We start from the raw sequence: 26,834 nt of genomic DNA, 5'->3' as shown, positions 1-26,834 counted from the left end.
CTTTTCAAAATCCCAGTGTTTGCTGCCCTTAAGGAGTCCTGCAATAATTTCGGCAGCACATCGTTGCACACTTTCCTGTAAATCTACAACTTGTTTCTCTAAGTGGCTTTTAAAATAGGGAAAAAATGTATCTCCAAAATTACGAAACAATCCCTGAAATATTTTTAAGATTTTTATATATATATATATACAAAACTTCAAATGCTGAAATGAACCACATTCTTTACCTTAAACATGTAAAACCTCTGGCAATCAAATTTATCATGTCCTTTGGTTTCTTCTATTGATAAATAAGTTATTAATTTATCAACAAATTCTTGCTGTGTGAATGCATCATATATAGGTTTTTCTACCTGAAAATAATTTTAAAAAGCATTATATTAAAAAGAGTTTGAATGTTTCTAAAGAGTCATTTTGAACTTATTTTATACCTCAGACAAATCCTCTCTTTTACGATCCAATAATGGTTGTTCCGAATCAGATGAATATACTAACAATGGTCTGGAAAATTGTTAAACATATTTAATAATTCCAATTATCAGCACAATTTTAATAAAATGAAAATAATTATTTACTTTGGCCATGCATAGAATCCAATATAAGTTTTATGTACAAATATACTGTTTTCCCATTTCTGTTTAGTCCTAGGAGAAGTTAAACTATTGTACTGTAACCATAAGTTGTTACAAATGACATCTTTTGGAAGTAGACTGTGTAATGGCACAGCCGAAACATCCACAGAAAGAGGATCCACTTCTTTAGTCTTACGAAGGACCTTTTGTTGTTTTAAAATTGCACACATTGCACTAATGGCAATCTAAAAATTTTTAAAAATTATTAGTCAGTAGTAGTATATATATATAATATATAAGGGAAAAGTTGTGTTTCCATCCTAACCTAATGTGCTTGACTGAAAGACATGACGACGACAAAGACTGTCAAGTATATAAAAGATTAACATTTTATTAGTGTTTCATGCAAATTTAATGGCTGTAGTATTAAAAGGTAATTTAGTAATTTATAGTAGATTTCTGTATATGACATGGCCACAAACTTTAAACTAGAGTATCAAGTAATGAAGTTTCTTACAAAATAAGGCCAAATACCCATGGAAATCAAGCAATGCCTAGATCATGTCTAAGGAGAAACTATATAATTTACTTAAAATATTTTGTAAGTAAAATTTTAATTTTGACAGATGAAAATCAAATGAAGAACAAATATAAATAATTTTAGAAGGAAAAAAAATTTGAACCAGATAGTAAACAAACTTTGTTAAAATTGTTACAAAGCTGTTGTATCGATAAAATTCATTAACTATTCAATAGAAAAGTATGGAAAATATCTTCATAGACAAGTTAAATATATGTGAATTTCTTAATGTTTACAAGAATTAATTTCTACATTTTATTGTCAATTATAGTTACTCTAAGCATTTTTGGGAATTAGTTTTATAAGATTAATACTATGTATTTCTATAAACAAAACTTTTTTTCTTTAATAAATATTTTGTCTGGTATCTTCTGAAAAAAATAAACTTCCTTCAAAAAAAAAAATTCTTTTTTTGTCAACGTTAAATAAAATTTTTCAAGAAAAACTATTCCAATTGATTTTAGAAATAAATAATATTTATATTTAAAAAATTTTTCCTTTTAATTTCATATCACAATATTAGTACAAATCATCAAATAGGACTTACTTGTCTGACATTCAGAGTATCATGAATTAAATGCTGAACAAACATTTTAACAGCTGGTGCTGGTAATTCAATTTTATAATGTATCAGGAGATTCAGAAACATAAGGCCCATGTGATAATACCGCCAATGTCTAAAAGTAAAAGGAAATATATTAGAGTATATATAATAACCAAATGGTTATATAATTTATCAATAATGTAATAAAGAATCTTAAAAATACTCACAGATTGCCATTCTGAATTAAATCCACTAGTTTATGTACTAATGCATTATAATTACTGTAAGAAAAAGAAAATCATATAAATCTTACTTAACAAAAAACTCAATGCAAACAACAATCATTGATATAATTTACTTTATATTCTTCTGATTTTTCAACAGAAGAGCTGCTTTTGCTTCCTCTATTCTGGTAGGTGAAGGACATGGTTCTAATAGCAGAGGAATCTCATTTGACCAAAGCAATTTTGCTTCATTGAGTACATCATCAGTTACCTAATATACAATAAAGTTATGTTTATATTCCTACAATGAAAAAAATTTGATAAAATAAATATAAAAAAAAGTTACCTGAAATTCAATCTGGATTGTATCTGAATATTTTAATACTGTAGAAGATATGTGTTCTAAAAGTTTAATAATGGAAGGTTTCTCCGAATGAGGTGCATTGATAATTGTCGGCCAGATATCTTTCAAAATTTCCCAATTGTGAACTCTCAGTAAGGATTGTTGCTTTATTCCAAGTAAAATATATAAAGCACCCTACAAAATGATATAAAAATTAGCCATTTTGAACTCGTCTTCAACAATAATAAATCACATAATTCTAACTTTATTTCAACATTTTACCTTGAATTGTTCATGTGATGCATTTGTTTCTTTGCGAATGAAACTTAAAATTTTCTCAAGAAAAACATGATAGCAATGAGGATAAGATCTCAGACACAAATGAAAAGCTTCTTGTGCTTTTGCTCGAATCTAAAATAATTTAAAATCTCAAGTTGTAAATAGATTTAAAGCAATATATAACAAAATAAATTTAATAAATTCTCTTACTTTACTATAATGACTAGTTGAGAGACCTAATAAATCAAAAATTAATTTTTGATGTAATCTTGTGAAGATTGTTTTGTTTTTTTCCAAAATACGAAGCTGACAAAAATAATAATAAATAATCATTTATTTTAAAAATTCTGCTCTTTCAATGATAGAAGTGAAAAGTTATTTACCTCATGCTGAAGTAATGTACGATCAATGAGCAATGTCCTTACATGACGTTTATATCCAATTAACTGCAAATATATTATTATTTGAATGGTTTAAAATATACATTATATATTTTCACTTCATGCTAATTACTACTTTTGTGAATTTAAACTGTACATTTAATATTTATCAATTCAATCTATAAAATAAAATTGTAAGGAGCAAGAACTGTACTTAGTTTATGGGATCATTTAGATTAATTATATTCAGTTATGTTGTTCTGATTTAATGACAAATAGATAAAATATTTTATTTTTATTTTTATTCTAATCACAGATTGGATAAAATCAGCAATTCTATAGAAACAGATCAAATATCTAAAAAAATTTTTTTAAAAAAAAAGCCTATTCTCAAATGTTTGTACAAAGTATTAATTGTACTGTATTTAATAATTATTCATATGATTATGTAAAACTGAAACTTAAATTATCTTTTAAATTTAAAGTTTAATAAAACCTTTGGTAGGTTTAGTGCTTTTATGACTGTTAATGTAATTTTTAGGGAAAGACTAGCGTGCATATTTTATTCTCTAAAATTATGATTGATATACCATAGTTACTCAACAATAAGATGCACTTTTTCAGGTTTTAGCATCTCTGAAAATAGAGTGCATCTTACATTTGATATGATAACATAATAATTAGAAACTTCTAGTGCCTTTCATCTTATTTCTCTGTCACTAATTCCATTGTGTTATTTTAATGATTTTTATTAGCCCAATATTTGCAATAGCAAATATTTAAGAGGTCAACTAGTTGATTAATGTCATAAATACATGGATGAAAATCCCGGAAAGTTGTACAGTACACTTTCAAAAAATGTTATGATGCTTTAAACAGTATTGAGAACGTGGGAAGATGTGGAATTTGAATCCAGTATTGATTCAGAAGAGCATAACATGAGAAGTGAAGAAGTTTCTGACATATATCATCCAAGGTATCCAACTTACTTTAATTGCAATAAATACTGAACAAATTTATGTAAATAGAATCAGTTTTGTTGACATAAATTTGTCATGAGTTGTCTATTTAAAAAACAAAAAAAAAATTAAAGTGCTTATGTTTCTGATTTTTTTTACAACAGATTGGTATATATATTGTTTCAGTCTCGATACTTTTAATAATATACGAAATAGGTTGACATAAGAATCAGTGGAAGATATATAATTATATATGTAGGTAGTTCTGATTAATATTGTTATTTAATTTTTTTTTTGTTATAATAAATTTTAAGTTGATTGGTATTAAACTCCATTGTCTGACCCACGTTATAAGTGTTCCCTCCTTAAAATCCGGTGAAACTAAGGGTACGTTCGTAAAGGCAAATGAGTTAAACAAGAATGACATCATCGTTATCCTTATTTAGTTATACACGAATTGGTTGAAAAGTCTAACTAAATGGCTGTTTCTAAAATCGAAGATATGAATGTTGCTATTGAAGTGTTATCCAAAATTTTTTCTTAGATTGGTTTGGGTAAACAGTTATTTCTATCATTTCACCTTTTAATTCACAATTTAAACACTCAAGTAGATTTAGAAACATCGATATCACCGGGGGCCATTTTCTTAATGAAGTAAACCAATCTGACTCACGACAGGGTAAACCAGAGCCCCGAAAATTCACAACAGCATATTCCACTTAATGTTTTTATGGCCACAAACACAACTTTTTATTGTTTAGTGTTATTGCATTTGATGATATATTTATTTTAAAGATTAAAAGAAGTATTTATTACTTGAAGAAATATTCCTATAATATGTTTAATGTGCTTGTCATATAATTCTTATAAAAACCTTTATTAAAAACCTGTATTAAAAATGTTAATTTACATATATCTATTTACTAAAAAGGAAAACTTTTTAGTAAATGGATGATGATTCTAGTGATGAATCATTGCCAGATAAGATAACATAACAGCAGTTGCTGAAACTTGGTACAAGTAAATGATGACATACACATCAAGATTTCAAAGAAATCTAAAGATAATGCTGTTTAAAAGAAAGCATGTCCAAAATATAGTTTCTCAGAAGAGCAAAAGATCTAGTGTGAAGAAAGTCCCTAAAAATTTCTTGAAATAGTAAAGGGAAATTGCCATAAGAGACCACTAAGACGATGTCCATCTATAAAACTTCCACCAAAATCAATTGTTGCCAAGTGTTCCATACAATAAAATGAAGCATTTTCTAAGAAAATTAGACAAAGATGTCAAAACAAAAATTGTAAAGGAAAACCTTGAACCATCTGCAGAAAGTGTAATCTCACCCTTTGTGTTCAATGTTTGAAAGTGTTTCATATTAGTCTCTAATTTTGTTCTTTATTGGGTCAAAGATATTTTACTTTTCTGAAATATTGTGTATTCTTACTTCACAATGATATGACATCACATGTTTAACTTTCTTTTTATCATCCTCTCTGTCTTCATTACTTCACATTCAAGGCTTATTGATCTGCCCACTGTCCTTAAATGAGGACATTATTTTGGTTTAATGATATAAATTTTGAAAACGTTGATGTTTGTAGTTTTGAATTATTTCTACCAGTAAGGAAATTTCTTTTGATAATAAACCTGGATTTAAATCATAATTTTTATTATGGTATTAATTATTAATAATAAAAACAACTAACCTTGTTTTCAAGACTTTTTTTAACAACATGGAAGCCTTTCCATCTTGAATCAAATTCTTCCTTAGTAGCACCCCAATAAAACATTAAGGTTCGATATATCTAAATTAATGTATTATTAAAATTAACAAAATATATATACACACACACACACACACACACACACAACCACATACATATATACTTACCCTGATAATTAAAAATAATGACTTTGTATCGTCTTCAAATGATTCCATCACATGACCTGAATTATATAAATATTAAATACAAAAATTATAGGAGTATAATCTTTTAATCTTTATACAATAACAATATATTATAGACAAACAAAATAAGAGATTTATCATTAATAAATTTATATGGATATTTTTTATCTTACTTAAAACCTCTTGAATAATTTCAGCAACTGTTTGTCGAACATTCCTACCATCCTTGAAGTGAATTTCTGTCAAATAAATTTGATAAATTTTTATAAAGTATAAAAAATTATTTGAAAATTAAGCATGTAAAAAAATAGTTTACCTGTGCTTCCATCTTTTGTTACTCTTGTACAATACAGTGGTACAGATGATTCAGTTCTGCAAATCAAAATTTTATATCATAATAAATAAATTCAGATACATTTTTTATAAATTTAATTCAATATTATAAATTTTAATATCTACAGAACTTACGCATTAAATGATTCTCCTTTCCATATTGGAAGAACAAATCCTGCCCCAAGTAGACCTTCAAGTACTAAATTGAGACTACATTGTAATTCATCTCTTAATTTAGAAAAAAAAAGAAAAGAAAAAGGATTTAAAAAGTATTATTTAATACATTTAAAAAATAAATGAATATAATCAATACCTTGTTAAAGTAATTTTACTTCTACTCCATTCTAATAATTTTGTTAATTCAGAATTCAGAAAAGTTTCAAGTAAATGATGCACAAATTCAATTTCTTCCTTGGTTGGGATATGCCATTGTATTCCTAAATTATTGATGTCGCCAGGCTTTCCCCAATCCTTTTCAGTAAAATTATTATTATTATTTTAAATTATAAAAATTTCAAACTAACTATTAAAATTTTAAATAAATTAATAATTTGTCATAGCAATTACATTCACAGTAGAAGTTCCATACTTGTGCACTTTGCACATTTGTGGTTGTTAATTTGCTACCAATTTTTTGTATTCATGAAGGTAAAGTTTATATAGTTACAAGAGTTAAAAAAATAATAAACAAACAAAGAGAAACTATTTTTAATTCCATTATTTTAAATGTCTTCATATGCAATTCATGTTGTCAACTGTTAGATCCCATTTTATAATATTTTGTAGTTTCTACAATTATCTTAGCATATACACTTATGCAAGTGTATATGCTAAGAACATGGTTTTCGATTCAATTTTTTCAAACTTTCTGGAATGTTGTCGTCTTGTAATTCTGATCTTGAATAACCACTTCATTTTTCTTTCAATCAATAAATTTTTTACTCTGAAGTAATCTACAGATTTGGCAAACTTTTTCAGAACTTGAGCAGTTTGTTTTACAGATATATTCCGATTATTTTCAAATAGTGTACAATGACCCTTCTGTGTTCCAATGCATTTATAGCAGACATTTTGAAACAACATACCCAAAACTTCTGAACATATTGTTTTCCATTAGAGATAAATCTAATTCACTTTTAACCAAAACTTCAGACTAACCTATCATAAATTCAATTACAAAATGTGCTTTATATTCTATATACTGTACATCCATCTTTTCAATAACATCCTATATAAGTAGTAATTACATTATAGTTGATAACTTTTAGATAAACAGTTTGATTTAAAATGCATAATGTGATTAAAAGGAATTATTAAGACAGTCCCATTATTACAGAATCAGAAGGAAATTATTTCTTCAGTATTTCTCAAAAGTTAAAGTTTTATTACAATAATACACAACAGTATAACAAATCATTAAACCATTAAAACTAATACCTGAATAGGAAGATAGTCTTGAAAATTCTGACATTGTTCCCATGGTACACAGGTGCTACGATAATCTAATGGATATACTAGTACCATACTTCTCAAAATGTGACGAAATAAGGCTCCTGCCAATAAATATCCTTGACGTGAATTCAAAGATACAGTACGATATAATACTTTTTCTAATTCATTTTTGTATTTCAACACTTGACGACCATCACAACGTACAACCTAAAATAGAAAATTCATTATTCTTAATTAATAGAATAATGACAACAAAACTACTCTACAATGTTAATTTAAAAACTTCTCAACAAATGCTTCAATTTTTGTTCACATTGTAAAATTAATGTATTTTCATATTTTTTTATGAAATAAAAATCATTCATGAAGACATAAGTGTATAAAAGACTTTCTATTCCAATAGTTGTATCTCAATTCAGAAACAACGCACCCTTTATTGGCACTTGAATTAAATTACCATGTTTAAGTCTTATATAACATTTTATGTACTGTATATATTCAAGATGTAATGCCTTCTTAAAAATGCATTATGAAAGTTTAATATTAAAAATTCAAATTTGACTTTTGCAAAGTGACAAATATACTTAGATATAAATAATGTTTGGTATAATATTTTGTTTTGTTAGAGACACTGTTTACTTTCCTGGCTGTTATATATAACAGAGAAAAAGTATAGTAATCAGTCAAGAAAAATGACCAAGATTTTTCATTTTTGGACTCGGGACCTTGAAACATTAATGGAAAAAAATTTGGGGTTTTTTTCTGTATGTGTGTGTGTAGGGCATAATTTTGTTCACTCCTTTGAAGCTTAATAACTTGTGTCTTTTGTTAAAAATTTCTGAAATTCTGCAGGGGGATTTGTGTATTAGGAGCATTAATGCTATTAACTTTTTGTGATTAAAGATCCAGGGGTGGAGAGATAGAGGAGGGGTCATATGTCATGTATCGAGTGGGGTCAGACTTAATGAAGATTCTATTCGTTATCATCATTTATAATTTTTTAAAAATAAAATTCAACTCTACCTTCAAAATTAAGCTTTCTGTCATTTTGTAATAATTAATAATATATAAAAGATGGTGTCACATACATTTTTAAATGATTTTTGCCAGGAAAGTTATGCAACTTGTTGCTGAATGTTTTATACTTTTGTTGATACTAGTTGTTATAATTAGAATTAGTTGCAAAATATAAAAACATATTATAAATACAAATGCAGTAACAAATATAATGTGTTATATAAAAAAAATAAATAAATATAGACATGGGAATATAACAGTTACCTGAAAATTAGAAACAACACAAAAATAATAAGCAATCATCATTTTGTTACAAAAACTTACTCTAAAACAAAGATCAAGCAGAAAATAATTGATAGAAATGTTTTAAACTGGAAATCCTGTAATAATTTAATTGTTTACGTCTATCATAAACGATTATACCTTGCTTATTTTTAACTTGTAATAAAATTACTATTATATATATCTTCATGAAAATTGTATACATTCATGTTGTTTTACAAAGAATTCAAACAACATATGCATTAATCTGTAATTTGAGAATTAACTCACTGATATTAGTTATTTAAATCACAATTCAGATTTAAAGTTAAATCTTACTCTAGATTTAACTTGAGATGGTCATTAGTTGTTCAATAGTATGCTCTTATTGATCACATTAACTGAAGTTTATAGCATTATTAGCATATCATTAGACCTAATTTTCCAATTGGAAATGCTAATATATCAGCCAATCAGATGCACTGTTACACTTTCAAGCACAGCATTGATTCTGTTGTTCTGACATCATATATATACTATTAGTTTATTAGTTATCAAAAGCAATGAGTCTCAGCAGTAACTATGCAACATGTCAGAATTTTCCTTAATGGAGCTGTGAGACACTAGATGCCTTATGGAGTTGTTTCCATAGTAACTGCCAGTATTGCTTGCCAATGCCATTGGAAACTTGCAAGTGCAATCAAGGCTTAAGTAGGAAGCAAAGTAACAAGTTACTGAAGTGAACAGAAAGTAAACAACATTCCAATTTCACTTTTAAAACACAGGACTTCCCTACATTTTAGCAAATTTTTCCAATTAATATGTATAGACCTAACTGAGAGGCTACTCCATTTTACTGTAAATAATTTTACAGTTATTGTTGTATGATTATTTTTCTCCTAAAAATTTCCCCAAAATTGCTTTAATTTCTCCAAAACCTTATTCACACATTCAGACATATTCTTCAATCTTCCTTAATAATTTATAGTATGTATTATGAAGCAAAATTAAGTTTATTTTCTACTTATCATTTCATTAAAAATGTTCTTACACTTTTTCTAGAATAATTTGATTTGTTTAAGTCATTTTTATCAATTAAAAGAATCAATAATAATAATTATGCAAATTACTGTAATTAGAAAATACACATTTAGTTCACACAAAATTACAAATTTCATGATATGAAAATGCAACAATAAATTATATTTCAAAGGATTTTTAAAAATTTGCTTGTACACATCACTTAAAAAAACAAATGAAAATAATATTAGTAAAAATGTTTAAATTATTTATTCTGAAATTTTTTGACATTAAAATGTACGTATTACCCGATTCCAATACAATTCCCAATTCAGATTCTTTTGAATACAGTACTTTCTAAAGTTTATTTTAGTTTAGAAAAATTAATGATTTACATTACAAGCATGGTACATTCATTAATAAACATCAAGCTGAAGAATGGAAAATAATTGAGAAATCCAGAATCAATCTTTTGAAAGAAACATGAAAATTCTCCATTCATAAAAGTGGATTGTGTACTACAAAATAAATTTGTAATCTTATTTCCAATAAAGTTAATATTGCAATGCTACCCTCAAAGAAATAACAACTAGTTAATTTCCTTTTACTCAAACTATCCCATTGTGTCACGTTTGGTTGCCATCTTTGGATACTGCTTTATTGTTCAACAAGATGATTGCAGGAAGGGAATATAAGTGAAAAGATGCATTTTTTTTCCACACTTCTCACAATGGGCATGTCTTTTAAATAATTTAACTCAATTGTATTTAACACTAAATGAGGTTTGGCAAATGAGTCAAACAAATATCGTTGTCACGAGTTAACCAATTTTTGAATTTATCCACTTCAACCACGAATATCTAGACTGACTCATCTTGAAAAATCGATTTTAAAACTCAAAATGGCATTAAACAGCACAAACAAGTATTTTCACTCAAAATCACACAAATCTCATTTGAAAATTTAATATATTACAGCACATCTGTGAATCATCATAAAAAATTTCATAATTATAATAAGAAAGTCGTTTTATCATTATAAGTAAATGTGTGCTGTGGAAGGGTCTGAGGAAGTCTGACTGCTCCTTCCAGCAACAGGTCGTTGACCTACTCACTTGTCAAGGATGGCTGTTATGTTTCGTTACGCGTTACGCGAGTGGAGAGGAGGTGAGATGGGGTCGACGATAAGGTGTGGCTGACAGTCGAGTAAAGACACCATTTATAACAAAACAGTTTACAGAGTTTACAGATATCATTTCATACCTCTTTGCAAAGTCTGTAGATGACAGAATATCCAAAATTATAGGCACTAGGTCAAATTTTCGTGACTCCAACGAACAATTAATTCGCAGCTCGTCCACAAGCACACCGACTGGCAGATCAAAAGAGACTCCCCTGAGGGGGGGAGATGCGGTTTTTATAGATTTGCCGTGGAAACTAAGTCACGAGATCATTGTCAGGACAAAAGAAAATGATGAATTTGGATGTTTAGTGTAAATTTTATGATGTTACAGCGTGAGATTGGTTGCCTTAATAGGAAGAATTATAAAATTTCCCACGAATTCCGTTTTTCGTTTTTAAAATCTTAGGAATAATTAATTCGGAAAAACTAGATAAAAACCTGAATTTCACATAAACATATTAAATATTAAAAACAATTTTATATAATATTGTTTCAATTAAAATATAATTTTGTTTACATTTGAAACTGTTTGTCCAACAATTAAATATTTTTGCTGACTGCTGGCCTCAATTCGAAACTCCATAGCATGATAGTTCAATCAATTTGTTAACTCGTTTATAATTAAAATATTTAAAAAGCAGATAAATTTATGAAACAAAAATACATGAAATTAAACACCTACTCAAAAACCTTTAAATAGTGCAGCCAAACTTTAATATTTCGAACGTTTTTCGGTCTTGTTCAAAGACCTTTCTCAAGAAAAGAACAGTGTAAAAGGTCTTTGAACAAGACCGAGAAGGTTCGAAATATTAAAGTTTGGCTGCAGTATTTAAAGGTTTTTGAGTAGATGTTTAGTTATATTATGCAGTCCCAGAAGAAATACATGAAATTACTAAAAAATTAAAATAAATTAAAATTTGTGCAAACAACATAATTTCTATAGTCATATCACAAAAGAAAAAAAAATGGTTGCAATTAATTTAAAAAATTCTAATTAAGGATTAAAAAAATGCAGGCGAAATTAAATAAATAAAAATTATTAAAAATAATAATGGTTTAAAGGCCAGAATTTTAATTTTTTTGATTTGAAGCATTCATTTTGAGTTTTAAGCAATTTTAAAAATGTGATGTCACTTCCTGTTTAGCAAAACCAACTAATGTGTGAAAATATTTGTTGATACAGTAGACCCCCCTATAACATGGTAGATACGTTTCATGTTATATGAATCTGTGTTGTACGAGTCCCTTAAATATATGAGCCAATCACAGCCCGGCATGTGTGCAGTTTAAGGGCTACGGCTGTTTGAAAGGTTTTCTTCCATAAAATTAAATCGATTCTAGAATAATTTGACTCAACATTTCCAAATCACATATAAATTATGCTATAAACAAAAAATTGTTGGATTACTTACCAAGTGTGCACGGTTCGAAGACGCCATTGCCTAAGCTTGTTTTCGTCGCAGAGCGACTCATCGAACGGCAGATGCATTTCCTGATAAGTTATTCTTTCTGCGAAGAATTCGCTGAACTTTGGAGACATCATTAATAGAAATATAATTTTTATGGCCGTTGAATAATACTGTAAATGTTGTTTTCACAAGAACTGTATAAAAATTTATCAATACTTTCTTGCCTAAACTCTCCGTATATACGTGTGGCACTGTACGGCGGCAAGTAGTTTGGCTGCTAGTCCACTATTGGTCCAGATTCAACCAATCTTGTTGCGACACGAGTCGGCGATGACGTTTTACCATGTTATATGAGTCTCTTTTAGTGTGTTATACAAAACCAATCGCAATTTTTTCGCCGTGTAATAGGAAACCGTGTTATATGAACCCATGTTATAGGGAGGTCTACAGTAATTGCATGTTAGTTTGATATTATCTGCAATTTTATTAATTGTTACTTGGATTTTGAGTCTTTTTTTATAACAATACATGGCTTAACTTTATTAGTATGCTTCAGGCTGGTGGCAAGTTCCACAATTAGTCAAAATTTGCATATTCGAAAATGTTGTTCTTAGAACATTATGAATATGGAATGTTTTAAATGTTTGAAATTTCAAATAGTAAACAATGAATATCAAATGAATATAATGTGCAATTATCAACAAATACTTTCATACATCAAGTGGTGTTTCACTAAACAGGAAGTGATGTCATATTTTTAAAATTCGCTTATAACTTAAAATGAATGTTTCAAATCAAAAAGTAGTCCTAGAGTTTTTGACTTGAAATTAATACAGAATAGATTGCCAGTCAAGCTGACCGGATGGCAACCCTAAAGTCACTCTATCTCCCCTAAAATGGGGACAGTTAAGAGTATGGTTACTAGATTATCTAGTAACCATAGTATACTAGTAACCACGGTTAGTCTGCCATGACAGATGTCACCTTGTGTATAGGGGGCATTGTGTACTCTCTGCTTTGTTGAGATAAAAGTTTCCAATAAACTAATATTTGATTGTTAATATCTTAATTTAAAAAATTTTTAATCTTTGAGTAAAATAAATAATTAATTTTCTTATAAAATGTGGAAGAATCGTTTTTAAGAATCAGAAATAACGAGATTTTGTCGATTCCTAGAAAATGTCCGATTTTTCAGATTCCCAATTCTGATTAATTGTCCCATCACTTATATATATATATATATATATATACAGTCAAACCTGTTTTTATGCGCTCTTTTTATGTGCGATTTTTATTTGTGCGATTTTTTTAATGCGAATTTTTAATTTGTGCGGTATAGTTGGCGACTAGTCTCGTGCAATTCGTCATGTCTTACGTTGACTTATTATAGCTAAATAAACTTATTATAGCATAAATGCACTTATTATAGTAATATTATTGCATGAATATGCGAAAAATGAAATAATTTACTTTTTAAGTCAACAAAACACCACCTGGACAAAAATATGTAAAACAGACGATAGACCAGACGATGCAGTCAAGTGCTGACATCTGTTGTCAATAAATTCTATTTCATACGGTTTTGAGTTATTTTCTATGTGAGACTTTTTTTATGCGGTCCCTGTTGACCGCATAAAAAAAATATTTTTTAATTGTGTCGCGAAAACTATTATTTACAGCCATTCGTGAAGTTTCGTGAGATTTTTTTTATGCGTTTTTTTTAATGCGGTCCCTATCCCCCCGCATAAAAACAGGTTTGACTGTGTATATATATATATATATATATAAATCCTTAAATAAAACAAGTACCTCTGAAAGCAGAAGAAGACTAAATAGTAATTCATTATCAAGTGTTTCTTCTTTAGTTACATCTTCAGTAGCAGTAAGAGCCATAATAAGCTTACTAAAATGAGGAACAAATGCTTTCAATGCCTGTTCAGGATTTACCTATTCAAAAAAAAAATCAAATATAAGTAAATAATAATTAATAAATTATATATTTTTTTTAAATATAAGAATAAAAACATTACTCGACAAGCAGAACGACACATATTAGCAGCATATTTTCCAGATACTCTTGTTTCTAAAATATGACTAGTTACAAAAGATTGTAATTTCTTTAATGCAGTCTGAAAATGCAGAAAATTAAGATTTAATATATTTATTATAAATCATTTTCATAAATGTATAAATTACTACCTGAAATATATCTGGTGAACACTGGGTCAATATGCTGCTAAATGTTGAGGATAAACCTATGTCAAGTATATTTTCTTCTGGATTCATCCGTTCTGTTTCTCGATCTAATTTTGTAGGATTTTCTAAACTGTTGTTTTCTATTAGCATAAAACATCTATAAAATTGCAAAAAAATTAGAAAGAAATATAAAATTTTAAATTCATATATTACAATTAAAATAACCTATCCATGAACTGAAGTACAAAATCTTCAAATTGTACTGAAGCAAGGCAAATTTCTTGTTCAATCTGAAAAACATTTTATATTTTCATTAATCATAAACTATTCAATTTTTCAAAGTTATTTTCATACCTCAGTAAGATCATTTCTGTAGTTTAGAGCTCTTGAACAATCAACAATAGTAATAATAGATGTAAATGTGGAAAGAAATTGGAAAGTAACCTAAAAATATTTTAAAATTAATAAAATTCAAGTAAAATTAATAAAATTCAATTATTTTTCATATTGATCACAAATATTACTATGCATTTTTTAATATCATTTGGATCAATTCCTGGTAATGAACCTATTAGAAGAGGTATGACATGAGTTGGTCCTTCAGCATAGCGACTACCACCTCTAACAAGTATTCTGGCAACTGCCACAATGCAATGCATAGCAGCTGTTAGACAATGAGGCTCAGTCAATGTTTCCAATGAAGAATACAACCTGAAAAAAATTATAAAACTTACAAACTAATTTCACTGCTATTGTTTTTTTACTTAATTCCATGTATTTACCTTTCTAACACTGGAGGAATGACCACCTCAGGGCATAAAATGGACAAGTTTTGAAGTGCCAAAGCACAGTCACTACTTCCTCCTTTACTAAACATAGATAGTAATACAACATGGTCCATGCTTTTTACAAATTCTGTCACTTCTTTGTCTGTTAATTTACAACTGTCAGGTATTGGTGTCTCCCAGGTCTGTTGACGATATCGTTCCCTGCATAGTTAAATAATAAATAAAAATTAAAAACATGCATACATAAGCAATGTTTTCAAGACACAAAAAACAATATACAAATTTGTATTTGTCAATTTTGTGTTAAAAATATTCTACAGGATATATTTTGATATCAGAACTAATAACTGGACCTACAAAACAATGTAAATTAAAAAAAATTTGCAGATAAATGAAAATACAGGTACCCCTTGCATAACATTGTAGATACATTCCGAAAAAGTGATGTGTTATGCAAATCCATGCTATATGAAAGAACCCTATGTTTTGCATTAGACTTTAAGTTCCATAAGTTAGCAAAAGTATACTATTCTTTTTCATTACTATACAAAATATGTTAATTAAAGCAATTGATAATTCATTTACAATCAATAATTAATTAACAATCACAATTAAAAGTACTGTATTATGCTTTAATATTAATTTTAGTTTGACGAGGGCATTTTCTTTTTACAAAATATTGTCATCATCTCAGCTCTTCTGTTGATCTCAATTAGAAATATCAGCAACATCTTCATACTTTTTATTTTTATCATAAAAATTTTAAGGACAAAAAAAAAATTTGTTGTTAATCAAAAATTTGTTCTAGTGGGTCACATTTGTTCAGTCAAGTATAAAGCAACTTTATCCCAGAATTTGTGTTCTAATACTGAATTGGTCAAGTACTGAGATATCAGTATTTAGTTTGTCATTTTACAAATGATTGCTTACCTACATTTAAAAAAAAAAAGTTTAATAACACTTACCTAAAAATGCTTAAATAAACTTTACTAAATACAAAGATTAATCTATAAAAAGAAAACAGTGACAGTCATAAGGGCTAAGTCTGAAAGCAATGACAATGACACCCGGTTGAGAATAAACCAGAAAAGTTAAAACAAGGAAGAAAAACACTGAACTATCAGTTTTCATCAAAGTAAACCTGATGAAAAGCACAAAATAATTTGAAAATTTCAATATTCTAAAATCCATGGGTAAATTTGAGAGAACACGCATGCTTACTTGAATATAAAAAATATTGAACAGCAGAGTTTACACTTAAAAATTGTGAAATTTTGTACAGAGGATTTCCAAAACTGTGTTAGAGTGAAACCAGAAGTCATGTTGTACAGGGGATATCCCCAATTTTCAAACCCTGTTAGAGCAGTACAGTGTTGTACAAGAGATATCTATACTGATAAACTTCTGAACTCCTCTCTTCTTTGTGCACAGCACTTTGATAACATAAATTAGTGTTTGTACATTTTCAGCTGAAAAATTTAAAATTTGAGATATCATGTAGTGGTGTCCTGTCATGCCAGTTTTGGTTTCAGAAATATCAAAATCATTTGGGAAAGTTAATTTTTATCTGTTTTCTATTTTAATCTATGGTTTTAATATTTCAAACAATATTCTACACATTGTAACATTCACTGTAAAAATGTAAAACTTTTAAGATTCATTTTAGTTCATTTAAAAGAGCAGTTTAGCTCTGGGAACAGTTCTTTATAACAAGGAATTCTACTGATTGTACACATTTTTTAGAACAGTATGGCATATGAAAGTAGGTAACTGCTAGTATATATCTTTATTTACACTGCTGGTCATTAAAAACACTACACCAAGAAGGAAAGCAAATCATATTCATTGTACACATATAATGGGAGAAAGACAATTAAATTGACAGATAATTTTGAAGTACAAAGAATGTAGAAATCAGTACCCAGAGCAGTCACCTCTGGCAGCAATAACAACTGTAATTTGGCTGGGCATCAAGTCAACGTTTGGATGACAGATATGGGTACAGCGTCCATGCAGTTACATCTCTATGCCATACAGAGTTCATCTATCATACTGGCTGGCAAGTAGTGGTGTGCCAGTTTCTCAGCAACCACTGACTAGACATTTTCAACTGGTGACTGAACTGCAGAATGTGTTGGCCAGGGCAATTCGAACACCCTCTGTATTCAGAAAAGTCAGAACAGCATGGGCAACATGCAGTTGTGCATTATCCTATTAAAAGGTAGCGTGATGCTGTGCACTATTCTTTGAGCATACAACAGCCTTAACACATCAGAAATGTAATGGCAACTGTCTAAATTACTGGCTCTGTGAACAAGAGGTGACCGGGATATGTACCCAATGGCACTCCATACCATCATTCCACATGCTGGGCCTGTAAGACAATGATGAATGCAAATTGGCAATGATTATTTCCTTCAGTGCCTCCACACATGGATATGGCCATCATAATGCTGTACACAGAACCGGGTTTCGTCTGAAAAGATGACATGACTTCAGTCCTGCATTCATATTCATCATTGAATGTACCATTGTAGACATGCCTGTCTCTGCTGCAGCGTCAAGGGAAGTCACAGCAATAGTTGCCCAGCTGATAATCCATGGTGCTGCAGATGTCATCGCACTGTCTGTGCAGACACTTGATGTTCTGAAAATGACACAAGTTCCTGACTCAGGGTAAGTGATGTGGCTGTATGATCCTGCAAGGCCATGTGGAAGAGATGTCTGTCCTCTCAGGCATTACTGACCAGAGACCACTGAGATCCCGCATGGCATTCTGTATGATCCTCCTGGATCCAACATTTCCATATTCTTGTGACAGTCATGGAATCACGACCAACGCAATCAGCAATGGCATAGAACGATAAACCGCAGTTCCTGTAGGCTATGCTTCTACCATGATCAAACTCTAACATGTGCTGGTAGGCATTCCTCCTCCTTACACAAGGCATAACAAAAACTTTACACAGGCAATCAACATGTGAATGTGATTTCTGTATGAGAAACCCACTTTACAATCTTCTCTTTTATACAGACTGTATGTGGCCTTACTCCTACCAGCTTTGTGAGCATGTGTTGAAATGCTAATCATTTGAATATCCCAGTATGTTGTACTTTTCATGCAAATTTTACATTTGTTGCATCCCACCTTCGTGGTGTAGCAATTTTAATGGCCAGCAGTGTACATTATAGTTTTATACAACAATTTGCCAACTCTGAAATAGATTTAAATCATAACAGATCTATTTATATTAATTCACAAAAATGATAATTTTATGATGTCTAACAAAATTATTAAAAATTAACTTGATATAGTACAGAATTGTTGAGCATCTGTAATGCTACACACTCATCAAAATATCCTTGATTTAAGAAATAAAATTATTAAACTATGATTTTGAAATATCTAAATCTTTTGGAAAGTTTTGCATAATCAAATTATTTCATTCTTTTCTTACATGTGTTGAATTATTATTTTATAGAAAATAAATATCTTCAGTTTATTAAACCTCATCACTTCAATTATACTGCAATTGCAAAATTTTGAATAGTAAAGTAAATTTAAAATTATCTAAGGCATAAAAGGTAATTATTCATAAATCCTCAAATGACTTCATTTGTTCTGCATTGTATGTATAACAACTAAAGGGTCATTGAAGAGAGGTGTTTGTGTATTGTATGATTGCTCCCCAATGCTGTAGTGAAATTTATTATTAATTATTTCTTGATAATTTAAAAACGAAGACATTTAACTTTTGAAAAAATGGTAAATTTTATTTGTTTCAATGAAATTAAGGTAAAAAAGTATGCACTATTTAAAAAATTGTCAACAGTATTAAAATTAAAAAAAAAAAGAGAAATTGTTAATTTAAATATGAGTAAAATAATACATTGTTAAAAATTGTTTATAAAAAATACTAACCTATTAAGTCGTTTCACTAATGCAGTTGGAAGTTTATGCAGTAGTCGTTGTAACTTCATCTAAAATTAAAGAAATTTATTCATTCATTCATTCATTAAAAAAAAAAAAAAAAAAAAAAAAAAAAAAAAACACTCAAAAATCTACTAATAAAATTATTTTCTTTACAGAAACATTCAATGATCACCTAAATGATTGGGCTACAATTGCACTAATTTTAAATAATTAATACAAAGTATTTTCTTTACTTTGAAATGTTTCATTTCTATATTACTATATACTCATAATTTGATAAATTTAGAGCTGCATTAAGTTAATTTAAAAAATTAACTTTATATATACTTACCATCCATCTTCCATTATTTGAAGGATGATAATATGATTCTACAGCCTTGAAAAAATGAGCAATATGTTTTTGACAACTACTTTTCCCACCCTTCAAAAAAAAAAATAAAATATTTTAAATAAATTAGTGACTAATAAATGCTGAAATATTTAACAGGCAATAAATAAAAAATAATTAAGCAATATAAATCTTCAACATTTAACTTACCAACATTGAAACAATCCAAATAACAACTGCATTTGTATCAATCCCTGTATTTAATAAAATTTTAACTTGTGTTTTGTTTGTACTTCCAGGTAAATTAAAACTGTATAAAAGTCTTGTAAATATCTATAATATTAATAAATAATTTCATTTTAAAATTTTAATACTATTCTGAACATAAACATATGTACTGTACATAAATTTTTAATATAAATAATAAATTATATGTAATACAGTAGACCCCCCTATAACACGAGTTCATATGACACGAATTCATATAACACCGCAAAAAAATTGCGATCATATGTTCATATAACATGCTAAAACAGACTCATATAACATGGTAAAACGTCATCGCCGACTTGTGTCGCAACAGGATTGGTCAAATCTGGACCAATAGCGAATATTGTACAAACCGTTGAGTTTAAACGAGCACTGGATCTACTAAAAAATATTTATTATTCAACAGCCATAAAAATTATATTTTTATTAATGATGTCTCCAAAGTTAAGTTAGTTTTATGCGAAAAATTTTCTGATCAGGAAACACGTGCCCGCTGTTCAATGAGCCGCTCCGTGACAAAAACAAGCTTAAGCAATGACGTCGTTGAACGGTGCACACTCGGTAAGTAATCCTGCAATTTTTTGTTCATAGCATAGTTTATACGGATTATTTCCAAAAAATTATACGTGATTTGGAAATGTTGAGTCAAATTATTCTAGAATCGATTAATTTTATGGAAGAAAACCTTTCAAACAGCCATAGCCCTAAACTGCACACGTGCCGGGCTGTGATTGGCTCATGTATTTAACCCTCCGTGAGTTGCATGGGTCTTACAGTCCCGGCGTGAACTTTAGTTAAAATTTTTTAATATTGAATATTTTCAAAAAAATCTGAAAAAATTAATATTCTTCTAACTTTCTAACCCGATTACCATGCTGTTAAATTTTTTTGAATAGCAACGCTCATTTTTGAGAAAAAAAATACTTTGGGTCTGTCAGACCCATGCGACTCATGATGGGGGTAAAAAAAAACCGTTTAATTTGTCGCCGTTGCCGATAGCGAGTGTCGCAATAACTTTATCGCGTTTAAGTTGTCGCGCGGTGTTTATTAAATCCTATCATATCGTTATTTATTTGTATATTTATATTTTTGCTTTTTTTTGTTATAATATTGTTTTTAAAAGTAATGTCTAATTAATTTTTAATTATTTTAATTATTTTTTATTCTTTTCATATAATTTTTATTTATCACTTTTATAATTAATTTATGATTATTCCTCGTTTATTAGGCAATGCAAGTTGGCTTTTTTTCACTTTTACTAAGTAATCAGAAACTTGTGAAAACAGTCTAGCTATAAAATTCCGGGAAATATCCTGCCCCCTCGAAAATGATCTTGGTAATCAAATTTACACAATCGCTATAAATTCTTTTGTTTTAATCGCGTTATGAGCTATAAATTGCTAATTAAATGTTCGACAGTGTTCAGATGAGTAAACATTAAGAAATTAGATATATGGAAAATAATTACAACTACGCGACAATCATATCGCATAGCTATAATTATTCTATAATCTAATAATCCAGATTAATCTGATAAAAATATTTTAAATTATAATCTGCTTATATTATTTATTCATTTTTCATCGCGGCACAACAAAACAAACCTAAAAAGTTAGCCCGATCTACATAACAAGTAATTATGAATGAAATCGCTGCGTTTGATCGCGTAGCGACTGTTTTGTCGCGCGATACACAAAGCGCGACAAAAAAACTCAAAACTAAATTATGATAATACAAATTGTGAAAATTATAAAATTTTTGATAATTGCATTTTGATAACATTCAGATATTGATATGGATGCCTTTTTAAAGTTTTATTATGTGAATATTTTATATTATAAAAAAAACAAATTACAGAATCGAGAACATGTCATTAATTGCCGAATTTTTGATGGTCCTCTCATTATTTTTTCGATTGATTCATTTCGTGCAGAGAAAACATTTATATCTAAACTATCAACAAAGAATTTTGATAGATTGAATAATATTTTGACCGATGTCAATTTTTAAATTAGGTGATCGAGTTAAGTCTACTATAACACGACTATATCACATTAAAAATTAAAAATAAAATTCATGTGTAAAAATCTAACAGAACTATCTGTTAAATCTTGAAGAAGACATTCTAATGAGTAAAACAAAATAAAACAGTTGTCAATTAGTCGATTTGAAACCCAGAAAAAAGCATTTTTTAATAGAGCCATAAAACAATTAATATTTATTGACTCTCGCGATAGGGGGTAACGCGAGGTCTATTATAAAAATTTTTAGCAGTAGTACTGAATTTCTACTGACTTCACACAAATGAGTGATCTTTCTTCCCCATTTGCAAACAAACCCGATGATTATCGGTGAAATGTCAGATAACTTACAGAGAGTTGAAATTTGATATGTTTATTATTTTGTGTTTTTTTCATCAAATTACGTAAGAATAAATATTGAAAAGACAATTTTGTCAATACAAAAGTAATTTATACTACTAAATAGAAAACAAAGCGTAGAATTTAACGGAAAAATTGTAGTTCTTCTACGCGATAGAAAAAATTTATTAATTTCAAAATAAAAATGGCGGGTCTGACAGACCCATGCGACCTAAGTAAGAGAACGATTCCTAGCGATTCACGCAGGGTTAAGTGACTCGTACAACACAGATTCATGTAACACGGAACGTATCTACCATGTTATAGGGGGGTCTACTGTACATCAATAAATATTATATACAAACTATAGTATTTAATGACTAATTAACTATTATAATTTTACTGTTAATGATAAACTATGGGTTGGTTTCATTTGATGGGCTATGGCAATGCAAAATGAGAATAAATCTGTCAAGGGGAATGACTCCTGGAAGGACTTTCAATGGGAAACTGGCCCCTATTTAGGTAGACATATGAAGGGACTTTGAAAACTTCATAAGTCTAATCTGTCGGTCAGACACAAATCTGCAACCAATTGCTTTGGTTCAGTGGTTTTATCCACCCAGCCACTAGTAGACAATTATATATAGATATAAGAGCCTACTTTGTGCACTCTAAATTTTAAAATTTTGCAAACTTTCATGCCACAAATGCAATGTTTTTTCTCTGAACTTTAAAGAATTCAGTGTTCTCTCCAGGCCCTTTTTGTCAAGTGTCTTGATTGGTTGATAAATTTTATGATAACTATATATATATATATATATATATATATATATATATATACAAGATGTGCAATTTGTATTTCTTCAGTGTTTTGTTCAACCCAAATTTTTAACATCTGTTTACCAGAACATATGCATATTTTTTAAAATTTGAATTCTTTCAAACAGATCGAGTAACACCTCAATCTGAATACATCTAACATTATTTTAATATATTTCTGTGAATATCTTAAAAATATTTTCATCCATCTACAGTAAATAAATACATTTAAAAATACAATAAATATGTGGAATACTAATGTTATAATGTATAAGTTTTCTTTTTGAATGCAATTTAAAAATTTTATTTTTTTAAATGCCTAGAATGTTTTTCAAAGTTGTACTGATCATTCTGTTCAAATATTGTTTAACTGATGAAGATTAAATAAAATAGGCAAAAATGCTTTTCTAACTTATAATAATGTTCTGTTTATACATCAAGTTATATAAAAAAAAATGTATTCATGTAGACTTGTAAAAATAAATTTGTGCTTGTGCATGCATATGCATGTAGTGTATATACATATACATAAACACACATACAAACATCCAACCCAATACATTTAAAGTTTCCAAATAAAATGCCAAAATTATCATCAGCTATTATAAGACTGGTAAATAATTTAGATATAAATGTTTGACTAGAAACATAAAAAAAAATAAAAAAAAGTCAAATCAGACCTTTTATTTAAAATAAATAAATTAAAGACAAGAAAATGTCCAGAACAATAATAATTCCAAAATTTTTGGAAATCAGTTCAAAAACATTACATAATATTCAGGTATTTCAATTATCTAGAAGATTCAAGTAATGTATATTTTACAGCAGAAATTAGCTTAGTTCTACAATAAATAAATAAATAAAAAGATTACTTATAAGATACATTTTACATTTCTAAAATACATTCATTAGCTATTATGAATCATTCTAATTAGTTACATTAAAAATTTTTTTATAAGTAATTAAACATTAATACTCACTGTTGGAATATATTGTTCCCAATCAATATAACCAATGTTATCATTAGCTAGGCGAGCAAATAACCATACCAAGTGCTAAATAATAAAAGTAAGTAGTTTTTTAAGCAAAATTAAAATAAATAGATTTAAAATAACTTTTTTATTAACTTCTAAAAATATATTTTGTAATAAAATAGAAATTATATTTTGTTATAAAATTCTGATACACGTAAAAGTTTTTACTATAATAATAATTTTTACTATAATAATAATTAAGTTCATTAATTAATAATTAACTTAAATAAAAATCAGCAGTTTTAATATGAATTCAGATTTTCTTTCATAGAAAGTTCCATTTAAACACATTTAACTGTTATTATTTTTGTTTAATAATATGTCGTCATCAATTTTTAATTAATTTTACTTACTACATTAAAATGTTTAGCTTATAAATAGTTTAAACATATTTTATTGCAATTAAATTTCATATCTGTTTTTATTGTCTTCATCTCCCATTATCAATATTCAATAAACTGTATTTTAGGCATAAAACAAATTAAATTACTAAATAAATATAAACTGAACAAATTAAATTTAAAAAAAAATACATTTATCAGCCATTTATCTCTTTTATATTATCAAAATTTTTCATTTCAGTATAAAATTACCTAAATTTTATTCATTATTTTAAAAAATTTAACAAAAAAGGTTATGTATTAATTTTTTAATTATATTTCAATAGTGCTCTGAATTTCTAATTGAATAAAACAAAATGTTCCTTTGAAAACAAAGATATTTGCAAAAAAAATAATAATTTGCTATTAGAAAACAAAATTTTAATACTAGTCCTGGCCAGTACTGGCTTTTAATCTTGGGCAATATAAATTTCTCAACAAAATGTAAATATTTAAATTGTCCAACTGTAGTAATATTTAAATAAGCTTATTTAGAAATATTTTCATTCCTTATAAATATATATGTAATGTACAATAGTAAATAGATTTGATTGTTTTATAGTTTGACTTTCCTCATTCACAAATAGATTTATAAATAGAATGAAATAGTTTAATAAATAAATATATAACTTATCTAAACTATCTATAATTAAAAAGAAACACATTAACTTACATTTTCCCAGGGATTAATATTATAACATGATTGCCATATTTTCATTAAATCAGGCATCCATAACCTGAATGAATAAATTATTATATTTATTTATATTTGAAATATAGACTATCATCATTAAAAACATTTTATGCAAACGTTATTTATAGTAAGTTTTCTTGAGTAAAATTCTATAATAAAATTTGTTATTGTCTGTGCGTATAACTAAGTAAAAATATTTTTAAAAATTTATATCTTAATGATATTATATTTAATAATTACATATATTTTATTATAGTAGTAAGAGATTTTTTGTAAAAATTAAAATATTTTCTATCATTTTACATGAAATGTAAATTCATATAATGTAAGATTTTATTTAAATTCTTATTCTATTGATATAATTATTATTTTCCAATTAATTCAAAGTAAAACTTTTTTCCATTTTTGACTCTTTCCACTCTGAGGGCACTAACAGAGCATTAAAATAAACACTTGTTTGAATTGTGTTGGCCAATCTGTCTGAAACACTTAAATGCTGAAAAAAATTAAATATAAGAAATGTTTTAGGTTTATAACTTATACTCAGCATCCATTGTACAATGTTAACACAGAAGAATGATAAAGTAATATTTTCAAATAATATCAATTCCACCTGAATACTTTGTAAGTTTTTCATTAACATTAACTTCTATGTAACTTTAAAAATAAAATATAATTTTTCTAATACATTAACAACCAAACTGTCATCATTAGGAAAATCATCTCTCTCATTGATCAGTTTCAATCCAAAATTTTTCAAATTATTATTAAATGAATTAGGTTTATCAATGTTTTATACTTTGTAAAGTATTTATTTTCAAATAAACTCAACTTTCTTGTTATTACATTGATTTTCTATAAAACACAAATCATTCCGTTTTCACATTTTCATAATTATCAAAGTATAATGCAACTGCCTCCTACAGCAAACATTTTTATTAAAAAATGTTTGCTGTAGGAGGCAGTTGCCAAAAATTTCACATAATATATATATGCAATTGTGTTACTTTAACATTCAAATATTTTATTTAGTTCCTCTTAAATAAATTTTTTTAAGTATAAAACTGAACAAACAAGATCCAAACAATGTCTACTGAAGAAATTCACAAATAAAATTAACAGCATATAAGATTTCAAGACGGTTTCCTACGTTACTATTCATATGGTAATAAAAATGTAAATTTAACTGAATTTATCATTTGTTAATTATTTTATTGCTTATATTTCCTAATGAGCTTAGCAGATACTTAATATAAATTTCAAAAAAACAAAATAATTCAAATTTATAAAAATTATTTTGTAACCATTCGGCTAATTCATCACTGTTTATGGATAAGATTTTTTTGTTTTTATGATATATACTTATTTTTCTTCTTTCTTCTAAGGATAATATAAGATTCTTATGATTATGATATATGAAGGATATACAGCAGCATTTTATTAGTCTTTCCTGAGTTACATAAAATTTGACTTACAGTAGTAGTATTCTTTTAACCCTGAAGATGAGCATAAAAAGCTCAAAAGTACTAAGAATGGAGTTATTAATGAGATATTAATTGTGATA

The 26,834-nt window shown here is 27.7% G+C and overlaps 1 protein-coding gene across 1 annotated transcript in view; it reads right to left on the bottom strand.

The window, feature by feature from the left end:
• Positions 1-26,834, bottom strand: part of LOC136969516 (proteasome activator complex subunit 4-like) — a 61,299-nt gene that overhangs the window by 6,315 nt on the left and 28,150 nt on the right. The window contains exons 6-35 of the mRNA XM_067263694.1: positions 25,250-25,313; positions 24,143-24,217; positions 19,921-20,043; positions 19,714-19,803; positions 19,371-19,429; positions 15,443-15,649; positions 15,185-15,371; positions 15,015-15,104; positions 14,886-14,950; positions 14,664-14,817; positions 14,495-14,593; positions 14,274-14,411; positions 7,561-7,782; positions 6,437-6,594; positions 6,259-6,351; positions 6,107-6,162; positions 5,964-6,029; positions 5,773-5,828; positions 5,588-5,686; positions 2,926-2,988; positions 2,753-2,848; positions 2,546-2,674; positions 2,267-2,458; positions 2,055-2,191; positions 1,924-1,977; positions 1,700-1,829; positions 576-817; positions 432-501; positions 228-353; positions 1-153 (exon numbers count right to left, since the gene is read on the bottom strand). Of these exons, the coding sequence (XP_067119795.1) occupies positions 1-153; positions 228-353; positions 432-501; positions 576-817; positions 1,700-1,829; positions 1,924-1,977; positions 2,055-2,191; positions 2,267-2,458; positions 2,546-2,674; positions 2,753-2,848; positions 2,926-2,988; positions 5,588-5,686; positions 5,773-5,828; positions 5,964-6,029; positions 6,107-6,162; positions 6,259-6,351; positions 6,437-6,594; positions 7,561-7,782; positions 14,274-14,411; positions 14,495-14,593; positions 14,664-14,817; positions 14,886-14,950; positions 15,015-15,104; positions 15,185-15,371; positions 15,443-15,649; positions 19,371-19,429; positions 19,714-19,803; positions 19,921-20,043; positions 24,143-24,217; positions 25,250-25,313 (3,493 nt within the window). The remainder of the gene's footprint in view (positions 154-227; positions 354-431; positions 502-575; positions 818-1,699; positions 1,830-1,923; positions 1,978-2,054; positions 2,192-2,266; positions 2,459-2,545; positions 2,675-2,752; positions 2,849-2,925; positions 2,989-5,587; positions 5,687-5,772; positions 5,829-5,963; positions 6,030-6,106; positions 6,163-6,258; positions 6,352-6,436; positions 6,595-7,560; positions 7,783-14,273; positions 14,412-14,494; positions 14,594-14,663; positions 14,818-14,885; positions 14,951-15,014; positions 15,105-15,184; positions 15,372-15,442; positions 15,650-19,370; positions 19,430-19,713; positions 19,804-19,920; positions 20,044-24,142; positions 24,218-25,249; positions 25,314-26,834) is intronic.

This window comes from Centruroides vittatus, unplaced genomic scaffold (assembly GCF_030686945.1).
Source record: "Centruroides vittatus isolate TY-2023 unplaced genomic scaffold, ASM3068694v2 contig_18, whole genome shotgun sequence".
Lineage (NCBI taxonomy): Eukaryota > Metazoa > Arthropoda > Arachnida > Scorpiones > Buthidae > Centruroides > Centruroides vittatus.
Note: the sequence above shows the minus strand (reverse complement) of the source record. Positions and strands in the feature narration are given on the sequence as shown.